At 44.1% G+C, this 13,109-nt stretch overlaps 1 protein-coding gene across 8 annotated transcripts in view; it reads right to left on the reverse strand.

Annotated features, from left to right (window-relative positions):
* Positions 1-4,409: 4,409 nt before the first annotated feature.
* The window catches only part of PEAK1 (pseudopodium enriched atypical kinase 1), a 106,403-nt gene continuing 97,703 nt past the window's right edge, over positions 4,410-13,109 (reverse strand). For all 8 annotated transcript variants that reach the window (XM_064668458.1, XM_064668459.1, XM_064668451.1 and 5 more), the window contains one exon: positions 4,410-5,905. In XM_064668458.1, coding sequence (XP_064524528.1) covers positions 4,745-5,905 — 1,161 coding nt within the window. In that variant the 3' untranslated portion in view covers positions 4,410-4,744. The remainder of the gene's footprint in view (positions 5,906-13,109) is intronic.

Consider the following 13,109-nt stretch of genomic DNA (forward strand, 5'->3'; position numbering starts at 1 on the left):
TTTTCTCTGTAACACGTGGGAATTCCCTTGTGTTAACATGTCAAGGTGATCCATTCCTACCTCGTGGGTGCTGCTGGGATGTGTGGAGCAGAAGAGATTTAAGGTGGAACATCCCTGTAAACGCTCCCCTGCATTTTCATCTGTGCCCCAGTAACGTGCTATCCCAGCTGGAGTTACTGCTTTCATCAGGTCTGAATGTGGAAGTGAGACCAGGCTTCTATGTTTGGACATTCCAGGGGCTCCAGAAGAAACTTCTGGATTCCCTCATTCCTGAAAATTTGTAGGCAAGCTTTTACTAGTAGATTCTCTTTATATTCACCTGGTTATGCATATTGACCAGATCAGATCTGAGGGTTGACAGGTAATTAGTGAATAAGTCATTCCCACTTAAGGAATACAAACCTAACCCATTTTCCATAACATCTCAGAGTAGTTTTTTCAGCACTCCTGTTGGAACAGAGGTTGTGTGCAGCACCTCCCCTGCCTACAGCAGGAGCAGCACATCTCACCTTCCCCGCTTCTCCCACACTAATTCCTCACCTTCCCACAGCAGAGTGTCTGCAGCAGATTGTCAAAGCAAAAGGCTTCTCTCAGTGCCTGGTCAGTCCAGACCAACTGACTTGTTATCCACTATTATTCTCCCTGTGCAGATCCCAAATTTGAAAGCCCACAGTTTTGTTACTTCAGGTTTATGCTGCACTACAAGCAACCTAAAGGGACCCAGTCCCATAAACCCCGAACACAAATCTCATGGAACAGATCAACCCAGTCTCTTATGAAGTACAGCATTTAATTTTGCAAAGTATTTTGCATCTTTATGTGGGCAGGATTATTTCTAGGGCTGTTATGAAAAGAGTAAGATTCCCACCAACTGACCAGCTACATTTCAGGTTTTTGACAAGGCACTAAACATTGTGAATCCAATCACTGTGCTCTCTCTGTAACATTAGAGAGGGTTTTAATGGCTCTAATAGGATCAGAAACCACTCATCATAATTCTTCAAACAAGCATTTGATTTTCCCAGAAATTAGTTTGCACTGGAAAAATCTTTAGAGTTCATGTTAAAAATATTTGAATGACAGCTTTTATTAATAGAAAAATATATATTTACAGTCAATACTGTTATCTTAGATTTGCAGCTCTTCCTATTTCTTGAGCTCAACTGAAAGTGCGACATTGCTAAAAAAAAAATTCAAGATCTGTGCACATATTCAAGTAAGTTCTAACATGCACAGCCAGGGGTTTTGTTCCTGTCATACACAGGATCCTGCTGCAAACAGAGCGGGTTTTTTTCCTTTTGCTTAGCAATTATGCTGTAGCATTCTTAGGATTTGCTTACAATCAGTTTAATGCATACATTCCTGTATATTTACGTGGCACGGTCTGGTGCCAGGATGGAGAACCACCACAAACACAAGTTACAATCATCAGTTATGGGCAGATCTGCAAAGTCAGCCTCAGGCTCCTCGAGGAAGAGCTCAGGCCAGATCAGGTTTGACTACATTGACCATCCTTTCTTTTTTAAAGAAAAAGACCACACAACATTACAAATTGCTAAAGTTTACCCAGTGCTGCACAAGAAAGAGATTGGTAGTGAACATCTATCCATGCTTGATTATACTGCAGAGCTAAAATGAGTACTGGTTCATCACAACAGATACAAACTGAAATTGGAGAGCCAGAGATATGAAGGCATCGGACCAGCTGCATTAACATTCAGAATTCAGCTTTGCATGTGCACGCTGACACGGGAGGGACACCGGGAACGCGGGTCCGTAAACACGGGAGCACCCATGGGAACACCCACGGGAGCACCCACGGGAGCACCCACGGGAACACCCACGGGAGCACCCATGGGAACACCCACGGGAGCACCCACGGGAACACCCATGGGAACACCCACGGGAGCACCCACGGGAGCACCCACGGGAGCACCCACGGGAGCACCCATGGGAACACCCACGGGAGCACCCACGGGAGCACCCACGGGAACACCCACGGGAGCACCCATGGGAACACCCACGGGAGCACCCATGGGAACACCCATGGGAACACCCACGGGAGCACCCATGGGAACACCCACGGGAGCACCCACAGGAGCACCCATGGGAACACCCACGGGAGCAGCCACCGGCCCCAGGGAATCGCTGCAGTGGCCAGTGGGGCCGGGCTCCTGTCCAGGGGGCTGGGAGGGCGGGTGCACACACACACACCACGGAACAAACACAACACAGAGCACGGGGAACAGAAGCCCTACTCGCAGCTCACACACTGACTGACGGCGACTAGAGAGCACAGAGTGCCTCGCCGTGCTCGCTGCGTTACCCTACGAGAGCGGTGCCTCCTGTGTCCAGAGCGAGCAGGGCTGCACCCGGCGTGGGATTCTTTGTTAAGGTTCTTCTACGAGCTGCTCAGCAGTAGTGTAGAAACTTTCTTTCCTGATGTAGTGGAGGTACCTCAACTACACACATTGCACTTGGGCTTTTAATGCACTGTCCTGTTTTTTCTGCATCAATGCCGCCATCCTAACCTTTTTGCAAAATAGAGAAAGAAACAAAAAATATATCACGCTAAAATATATTACCCTTATCCTTGCCTGATCCTTCACTGATACAGGTGAATCAAACAACAGAATAATCATCAGAAGTTTCAAAAAATCTTCAGGAAGGTCACAAAGACAGTCTATACTACAGCACAATCGATGTAGGCTTCCACACGCCCTTCAGCTGAGCTCTGAGAGATGCCAGAGAAGAGCAAGATGGACATGTCAGCCCCTCCAGGGTACTGTGTGGATCCAGAGCTAGTTTTGCTGACTTTGAGCCTGCAGGACTGTTTGTTCGGTTTCCATGCATCTGGTCCAAGCATGCATATGCTGTATAAAGTGGCTATTTGTTTCAAGGCTGAAGTGAATGGATTCCTCACAGTTTTAACAATTAAAATGAAACATCAATCCATAAAAAAAAGAACACATGGATATCTGTGCATTTATGTGCCAGGAAAGTAAAGGAAGGGGCTGCAGATCTAGCATCAGGTAAAGGCTGGTGTGTAAAGTGAACACTGTAATGTACAGCTTTAAAAAATAATACAAGAATTGCACATAGATCCATAGGAGAGAAGCACAGGCTCATAACTAGGGCTGTCTGCTTTCCATCACCTGGGTCAGAATATTCAGGATCACTTTTTTCCCTGCATCCAGATCAGTTCTTCAGAGTGATTCAGGAAACAACTCATAGCCTGGCAATACTGAGCAAAGGTATTGTCTGTACAACTGCATAGGTTCCATGGGAAATGGCTGTCAGGGTCAGGGCATGGAAGGGAGTCAGCAGTGGCCTCTAAAAGTGAAAAAGCTCCTTCAGGTTGAGTTTTTAGAAATTCTGACTCTTTAATCCCCATTAATTCCTTCTCTCATCCAAAACTCTGTCTGTGGTGCTCTTTGAGTTCTTCTGACAACATTCCATTTTTCGGGTGTTGTCTGTTGCAACATTAGAAAACAATAGTTACAACAGAGACAGGCAGGCAGACACCCCTGTGGGGAACATGGACCACGATACTGTCAGCTGTGGCTGCCAAACTTAACAGCTCTCTCAATAATTAAAAAACAGTGTTTTTGCCCCCTTGGTTTTACCCTTCAGAGAACTACATCTGCAGAAGTGTCTCCATGTGGCCTGTTAGCTACACACAGACAAGCTTTAAACATTTCTATCTCCTGCCAACAAACCAGCAGAGCCAATTTCAGTCCCATTTTGCAGTATGGCCCAAGTGACAAGAGCAGACCAAAATAAAACAGAAGAGGTGGCTGTTATTTTCATCCTTGATTTGTAGCAGTGATTGTCAGAGAAGGTTATGTATGTCCTATCCATTTCAAGTCAAGCTTTAGTGATGGAGGGGGAATTTCAGTGGCCCACCATTGTCTTGTTCTTGTATAAATGCAGTTATGGCTACAGTACATCAACAGTCCAGACTGGTGAATGGGATAGACAAAGTGTGCATATTCTGCTTTTTAATGCAGAGGTCATAAGCTAAGGGTAATGGTCTGGTTAAGGCAGCGTTGTTGAACTCATGGATCCATGGGCAGAGAGGATATGGGTAGGCAGTGAGGCAGAGAAGGAGGGAAGGGGACTGAACACAGATGCTCACTGACACTTGCCACAGTCAGCAAGAAAAACACAGCTGGGGAGGAAAATACAGCAAAGTCTGTGGTTGAGACCAAAGGAAAGAGGAGCACAGCCCACCTGTGGGGGACTGATTAAGCTGAGAAGAATTTTGTGTGGTATGTGGAATGGAAGCAAATGAGTGTTTTGTGGCACGGTGGATCATTCATCTCACAGTTACAACTAATCCATCTCTGCTGATGGTCACTGCTATTCACTAACCAGTGCTACACAGGAAATGACAGAAACTACCCAGAACAGGAGGGCAATTTGTTTACTGCAGTGGTAGAAATAGTGGTATCAAAGTTTGCTCTCCTTTTCTGCCAGATATGAATCAAGTCACGTACTGTCTGATCCGATGCAGTCATACAGATATAATCAATCCCTAACGGGCCCGGCAAAAAAAGGAAAGTTTCTGTCAGACTGGGTACAGGATGCAATTTCTCCAATGAGAACCTATTTGCTCAGAGTTGCTGGCTTTGATATCTAGGCTGTTTTTAACACTTGTACAAAATGTGAGCCCTAGTGCAGGCTGGAGTGAGGGCAGGGGCAGAGGTGAGGGTGCTTCACGAAAAGCAACAGGCTCTACAAACTAGTGCTGCTTCATGATTCTCACGATGCGATGAAGTGAGTCCGTAGTGGCAAAAGCCAGATACTGACAACAAAGCCAGTCTTCCAGAATAATTCCACAGTCCCTCTCCAAGGACTTCTCTGCAAACTTGATCATCAGCAGCGTCCTTTTTATGTCCAGCCAGTTCTGAAGTATAGCATCTCTCCGCGAGGGGTTGGAGGAGGTACTCAGAGCATGGAACAAGTCCTCACGTGGACCCCAAAGCAAACACTGAAGGATTCCCTTGGCTTCTGATATCAGGATCCTCTCTGAAGGGTTGGGATTCAGCAGGCAGCTGGCAAGTTGTTGAAGCCCTTGAGAGTAAAGGGACCGGCAAGGAATCTTCGGGAGGTCAGCACGAGTGTACTCCTTCTCCTTCAGCTCTGGATTCTCATCGAAGGGGTTGGGTAAGTGCAGCATTTCATAGATGAGGATGCCAGTCTGGAACTCATCACACTTTTTGTACTGGGTCGCAGTGATGATTTCTGGAGCCAGGCGGGACTGATCCCGCAGGACCTCTGGATCCACCATGTGACTCTTCTGCTTGGCCTGGGAGAAATTGCTCACGATGAGCCTGGCTGGGCAGGCGGTGTTGGGACCGTGCTCCATGGACTCGGGGCTCAGGGGGCTGCCTCCCGGTCTGGAGTGAACCAGCAGCAGGTTCTCCAAGCGCAGATCACAGTGTGTGATGTGATATGGCTTCAGGTGCTCCAGGCCCAAACACAGCTGCAGGAGGAGCAGACAGACCTGCCTCTCGTACAGGTCGGGGCTCTTGGCGTGGCGGGGCTCGGACTCGCGCACGAAGTCGGCCACGGTCAGGTGCGGCACCTCCCGCGTGATCACCACCACGCGGCTGCGGGGCCGGCTCATGGTCCCCGGCCTGCTGGGGCCCTCCTTGGCTGCAGCCTCCGCACTGGAAGCCGTGTCTCTGTTCTTCTGCTCAGGTTCTTTCTCCTCTTCCTCCCGGTCTTCTTCTTCTTCCACGTCCGGCGCCTCATCGTCCTCCCACGGCAGGAGTCGAACCGGCACCTCAGCCAGGAAATGGCCACAGTCCTGCTGGATGTTGAAGTTGATGGCCAGGCTCTGCCGGATAGACAGGCTGTGATAATACTGCTGGGACTCCTTTGCTTTGCTCTTACAAATCTGGGGGAGGAAAGCAAACAGACATAACTCTTAGATTTCTAAATTCTGCATCCCTTTTATAAATATGTATTTTGTTGATGGGATCTACAGACCAGACCTAAACACAAGCAATAAAAAATTCTTTACTGAACCGACCTTGGCAGACAATCTTAAGGCACCCAAACTGTTTCCATTGGCTAGTAAGCAACTGCAGAGCAATACATGCAGGCACCTCTCCCTCTGCATGGATTATCCAATGGAAAATACAGTTCAGGCAGGTTGGTTTTTAATCAGAGTAGCAGCAATATATGGCCAATGCATAGTGAAGCTTATTCACAGTTACTTGATTATCCATATCATTTTCTTGCACGTTCTTCTCTCAGCTTTAAGTGAAGCTTGAACAAGACCAAAATAATCAACAGCAATAGAAGAGACAAAGAAACATGCACAGAGTGTGTGACCAAACACTTGCAAGTGGCTCAGTCAGCATGGCATGACAAGTTACAGCCTGTCGGCTCTGGGACTGGATACTGGAAATTCAATCCCTGAGCTGCAGCAGTGCCATGTCTGCAGTGAGGGGAGGGTGTGTCATGGCACAGCTGTGCTTGGCTGTGGCTCAGGTGAGGGAGGGACACTGGTTAGAACATGGGACCTTAACTGCTTTCAGTCATCTGTCAAGATCCCAAGTATATGTTTGGGGGTTTTGTGCCATGTACAGCTGTATTTAATTTATGCCCAGTAATATCTTGTTGATATACACATTATCACCATAATAATTATCCTTATTAATTGTCTGCACTGCCATAACAACTGGCAGTTCCAGCCCCCTGACAACAGTCACTGGACAAGCCCTATTAGGGCCTGTGTTCTAAGGCATTTACTGATTAAAATGACAAAGACTCAGGCATGCTGATATTTGCATATTAACCTTAGTTCTACTGAATTCAGAGAGATCATTCAAAGCATGTAAGGTTAAGTGTATGTTTTAATCTTTACACAGTTAGTGTCCAAATATTCACTTGCTACATAATGTACAGGTCTTAACTGCAAAGCTCAGACAAGAGAGAAGAAATCTGTGTCCAGATGAAGTTACAGCTTCCCTCAGCTCACCTCTGAAAGCTGAGATAACTAAGGTTAGTAAAAGTCAGAACTTCTGCAGGGTAAGTTATAAACTTGCCTTTCACTAACACAAGTTTTTTATCTTTGATATGGTTATGTGGTTAAGAAACGTAATTATAACAACTATATGTTAAGAAACAAAGTGGGGATTTAATCTTTTATGCTTGTTGATCAGAAAAGTGCATTGTCAGATCACATGGAAGTGGACACAAGCTGTACCAGCATTTTGATTGTCCTCCTGTCTTCGATACTGTGCATATTTCCATACCTCACAAGCATTTACATTTCCCTATTATGCAAATATAACTTAAACTGCCTGTTTATAACTGCCATGCACAAGCAAAGCAGGTTTGAAAAATGCATTTTCTAGTCAATTTTATTTAAGAGAGGAAAGCAATTTTCTGGAAATGTTGACAGTTACCCTGTTTATACAGCGGCTCTTGCTCATTTAAATTTTCAAATGTATTTTATCCCGTTAGAGGTGAAGTGAGTTGTCAATGGAATGCATTTGCTCCTGCCCCCCTTCTCTCGAGGGTTACAAAAGCTTAAAAAAATACAGCAAAGATATAGCAATAACCTTTAATAAAACAATAACCTTTGAATTATATATGAAAAGAAAATGCCAACTGATTGTGTTTGAGACTGAAGGCCCCTGATTGATTAAATACTTAATACTGCACAGAAAACAGAACTAGAAAAGTTGCACAGACCCATATATATGTGTTGTATATACACACATTGAGTACATCAAATCTGCAAGAAGAGCTATTAAGGAAAACAAAAAGTTTTGTCTTCTATGCCCTTCAAGTCCATGGCCTTTTTCTTGTAGCCAGCCATGGGGACAATCAATTCCAACTGCAGAAAGGGTTCAGTGTGTTGTAATCCAACCTATAGTTTTTAAAAATACTTAACTGACCTAATATAAAAAAATAAACTTGTTCTGAAAGAGTTTAATTTTAAGGTCAAGCTTGCTTGCTGATAAAAACAGTTCAAAACCACACTTGGCTTTAGCTACTGCACTATATTTGATCCACAGAGGATTTCTAATGCCACCTGCCAGCTAAAACTAATATTCTATTAGGAATATAATCCACAAAAGTATTTTCTCTGAAAACAACATACACTTCTTAATTTGGTGAATACAAGGCCTTTTTTAAAGCTTATGGAAAGGATTTCTCCTTGCCTACAGAAAAAGAAAAGCAAAGGAATTGAGACTTTTCCCTAGTTTCTAATTTTAGGCCTAGTCAGCCTCTCTTTCCTGCTTCCTTCAGAGGAGGTTCTCAGATTTACTCCTGGCATTTCAGTTAAAATTGGGGATGGGCTCTGCACCTCCCAAAGTCAGCCTTGGATCGCTCATTTCAGAAAATACAGCCAATCCCAGAATTGTGAGAGGGGAAAGGAACCTGCACCCACGCTCTGGGGCTGTGGTGACACTTCCCTCCCGTGTGGCACTGCCTGGCTGTGCCCTCTGCACCACAGGCACTCAGCACTGGGGCAGAGGGTGCTGCCTCTGCTGGGCCCATTCCCTGTTCCTGATGCCTCTGCTGGGCCCATTCCCTGTTCCTGATGCCTCTGCTGTGCCCATTCCCTGTTCCTGATGCCTCTGCTGTGCCCATTCCCTGTTCCTGATGCCTCTGCTGGGCCCATTCCCTGCTCCTGATGCCTCTGCTGGGCCCATTCCCTGCTCCTGATGCCTCTGCTGGGCCCATTCCCTGCTCCTGATGCCTCTGCTGGGCCCATTCCCTGTTCCTGATGCCTCTGCTGTGCCCATTCCCTGCTCCTGATGCCTCTGCTGGGCCCATTCCCTGTTCCTGATGCCTCTGCTGGGCCCATTCCCTTTTCCCAAGCCACTCCCACTGGTCTGCAAGGCAAACCTCAGCTCTGTGTTGTCAGCTGCATCATTCCTAAGAAAAGCCTCTCCAGTCTACTAAACCCACCCCAAAACAGAGTTATGCTTTTCTGCCTTCTTTGCCTTTCTCCCTGCTATTCAACCCCAACTTCACATTAAAGTCACAGCCCTTCTCCCTGCTGACTGAATAAAAACTGATCCCCCATTCCCACCCTTGAACATTCCACCTTTACAGCTGGGGAAGGTGGAACTTTCCCCCTCCTCTTTGCTTGCTTTTTGAGAAAACCCAACCTTTACTTCTCCTGCCTTTATTCCTAATCCTCTGATTATTGGTGCTCTTTTCTGGATTCTCCCCATTTATGACATCTTTCTGAAGAGTGGTATAATGAATATAATATTCTGAGTTAAGACCTTTCCAGCATCAAGCAGAGCTGAGCTCTGTATATAATGATCCTTGGAACACTTCCCAGGACAAGAAGTTCCATTAACTCCACTGCTCACGAGCAGTGTCCACTCTGCAGTCTGAAGCCATAGCAGGGCCAAACTTTCCCCAATATCAGTTCTTAAAGATGTTTTTGTTTCAGACTCTTCTCTTTATATCAATAAAACACAACTTAAATTATCAACAAACCAGAAATTAAATACTAAATAATATTATGATTAAAACCAATACTAAAATGACTGCATTCATGAAAAGAGTTTTCCCCTCCTTATTCTGCTGTTAAGGAATATAACCAATACAGGGGAAAAAAATCCAATCCCACAAATGCCCAGTGGTGATGGCTTTTGGACACTTTTCCTTCTCTTGTTTCATACAGAGAAGTAGATGGGTGCACAAACGTGGATGCAGTATCTCCAAAGAGAGCTGAGATGTGATGAGAGATGTATTTTCTGCTTCTTGCCTTTTGTTTACAAACACCATGAAGTGAGAAGCGGAGGAGGCAGCTGGGTTATTTCAGGCTGATTAAACTGCTGACTACACAAACACCAAAATTGGTACAGCAGGCACTCTGTAATGGCCAGGGGGAAGGGAAAGCTGGGCTGTCTGGAGGCAGCACCCAAACCTGGGCTGTAAGAACAAATCAGACACCTGCCTGGATTCATAAAGCAGTTTCTAGAAGACAGACCTGCAGTAATCTGATGTCCCTGTAAGAGGGTATTCTTCAGGTACATCCTGGGGTTTTATACTGCAGTGTTCACATTCTGATTTACAAATATCTTGTTAGAATGGGGAAAATGTACTGAGAGCAGTGGAGACAAACTTAGTTTTCTTACTGATCTGTTCAAAGACAGTTTAGAGAATTCAAATTTTATTTATTTCCTGTACTATGCTATCATTTTCTGAGTTGCAGTTTTTACTTGGAACTCTATTTTATATTACCATTTTGGGATGGAGTAGTGAATACTAGTGTTTAATACTATCAATGGCTAATCATTCTCACCCAACCATTTTGTATTGGAATAACACCACTATCACCTCAAACTATCACCTGAATGACCAAGATTTATAATTTTCAAAATGGTTTGAGTTAAAGGAAGTTATGGGACCAAAGTCTGGACTTACATTTGAAAAGATTTAGGGAACAAGTTGTGACATTTGATGGCCTTCCTAACAGGTGCTTTTGACTGCTTGTGATGCATTGCTAAAGAGTGCACACAGAGCTGCTTTTCTGTTTGTGATGGTTAAATGCTGTGTCAAAGCTGTGAATAAATGTACAGCTCAGCTTCCTTTGCATTTTTAAAGCTTTTGTCTGTTCCAGTTGTCTACTCAAAAAATATGGAAATCCTGTTGCCTTTTACATACATAATATGTTTTGAACACCTATTTTTTGGCAGAGGAAAAAAAAGGAGAAAATATCTAACACCCACAGAAAGTAAGATCAATCAGTCCTTTACCCTTTGCTTTAATGAGCTCCCTCCAGCTGAGCTGTGGAGATATGGTATGTGATAACAGCTGAGAGGAAGCTGTTGATAAGGGCTTGGCCAGCCTTATTTCTAGAGCTGATAAAGAGCTGGTTGTTCCAAAGATGAAGCAATGCTGGTAAAAAGCCCTTCCTTATGATGCAAGAAAGCCACGAGAAAAAAGAAGTACAAGTAGGAAGGAATGGAAAGTATCCACCTTCCTTTTCTCTGGAATGCACTGTCATCATGCATCTTTAATGCACCCATAGGAACTAAACTTCTGTCACGTTTACAGGGACAGGGCAGGTTTCTTTACATCCTGCCATTTCAATTTTCCCCCTGCTCCCAGCCCAAGAAGCAGGATTTGGATGTTTCAGAGCTTCTACAAACTGTTCTGCATTAGCTTTTATTTTTCCTTTATGAGTCCCGTAGCCTACTGTGCCATCAGCTGACTTGCACTTCCCCAGCAGGGAATCTCATTTCCACTCTGTCCTATGCATTTTACAGGGCATCAGTGAACTTAAAGCACGATGAATATTGTGGGAAATGAATTTACAAGTGCTGAAAATGAGAAACACAGAAGATCACAAAGACTGCACCATCTGTGCTACTTTGTTGTATTGCACAGAGGGACAACTGCAAATGAAATTCTGTGTAGAATGAAAGCTTGCTAATCCCAAATTGATAGCTTATTCTTGGCACAGCCTTGTTTTCCAAGGAGGCCAGTTTGATATCTGATTGACCTCATTTTCTTGATCTGGCCTTGGAATAGAGCTTTGACTTTTTAACGATGTGCCAAAATACAGAATTCTCTTCTGCCGTGACTGAACTCAGAATGGGCTCCAAGTCGAATGTACATTTTATTTTGATCTGAGGCATGAAGTTCTGGGATGACCTTAAATAACACTTCTGTCAAGAAGCTCCACTAGGAAACTAAATTACCAAAAAAAACCACCTCAGCACACTGTGACAAACTAAACATAACTAGAAAATAATTCTCAGCTGCAACCAGGAAGCTGCCAGCCAGGCTCAGCCCAGCACTGTTCACTTCTGCACTGCTCTGTTTTACAGCTGGGACAGCAGCCTTACAAGAAGTCCTCAGGTTTTACTGCTAGAAAAACTTCTGCCTGCCCTGCAGCAATCAAAGCAATAAATTTTAACTGCTCCTTTGAGCTGTTTGCACCCTTGCAGTCCCTGCCATCCCCATGAACAGCACAGCACCACGTGCCCGTGGCCAGGGCCAGCCCAGGGGTTTTACCGCTGTGCTGTTCCCTGAGAATTTCATATTGAAAGTGGAAGTAGTTTATGTCACTGACATAATAACCTTGTCTGTTACTCATTCTGAGTCATATTTTTTTTTTTTTAAATAAAAAAGCTCCCTGTGACATCACTGCCTTACTCAGTCCCCGTTGGGACACTGAGCTGAACTCACCCAGTCTCCTGAGTGCAAAGAGCTGCTGCCCTCTGCTTTCACTTCAGTGTAACCTTTCCACCACATATTTGGAATTACTGGTAAGACTGTGGTTTCAGGGGAATGTTTATCCATATTGTCCCAGATCCACCAACTACTTAGGAGGTGGTACTGCACTTAGTGAAAAAAAAACCACCTCAGGGTCTGGAACTTTTTGGAAACCTTCCTTGTAAGGAAGCTTTTATTTTTCCATTTGAGCTTTTATTTTTCCATTTTTCCATTATGTACTGGTTTTATTTATAATGTTTCAGTCAAAATAATTTCCACATGGCCTCCTGCAACTTTTTTTGCACAGGGTGTTTATGAGAAGATTATGTGAGAGTGAAGCAAAAAGCATAATACAATGTTGTGAAACAACACACCCCTATAAACATTTCCTCTAATATCCACCCCAAATGAACAAGTTGTGTTCATTCTCCATTAAATTTATCAGAGCTTCTTTTGCTGGTGAAACCATCAGAACATAAAAGTCCATCTGCACAAAATGTTCATTCTTCTAAATTTAACTCAGCAGTAGTCAAATGGTTAAAGCTGAATTTTTAACAGTGCTTTTGTAGTTCTATTTTTGGAGCTAGAATATTAAATTTTTTTTAAATTTGTGCATTAAGACCATTAACACTATTTGGGGGTCAATCTCTTGTTTTCTATGAAGAGAATAATAATTATAAAATCTCATTATCACATTTTTTCTCAGATCTAATATTAAAATCACAGAACTTAAGAACTGTCTGAACTGTTAGCCAGCATTGCTTGGGTAGTTCTGCAAAACTCAAAAGAGCTACATAAATTCACACTGCCTGAAGATGTGGCTCCATGTACACTTTCAAAATGCATTTCTAAGACTTGATCCAAAACAACAGGAAGACCATATTTTGGATTCAATA

This window comes from Pseudopipra pipra, chromosome 12 (genome assembly GCF_036250125.1).
Source record: "Pseudopipra pipra isolate bDixPip1 chromosome 12, bDixPip1.hap1, whole genome shotgun sequence".
NCBI lineage: Eukaryota > Metazoa > Chordata > Aves > Passeriformes > Pipridae > Pseudopipra > Pseudopipra pipra.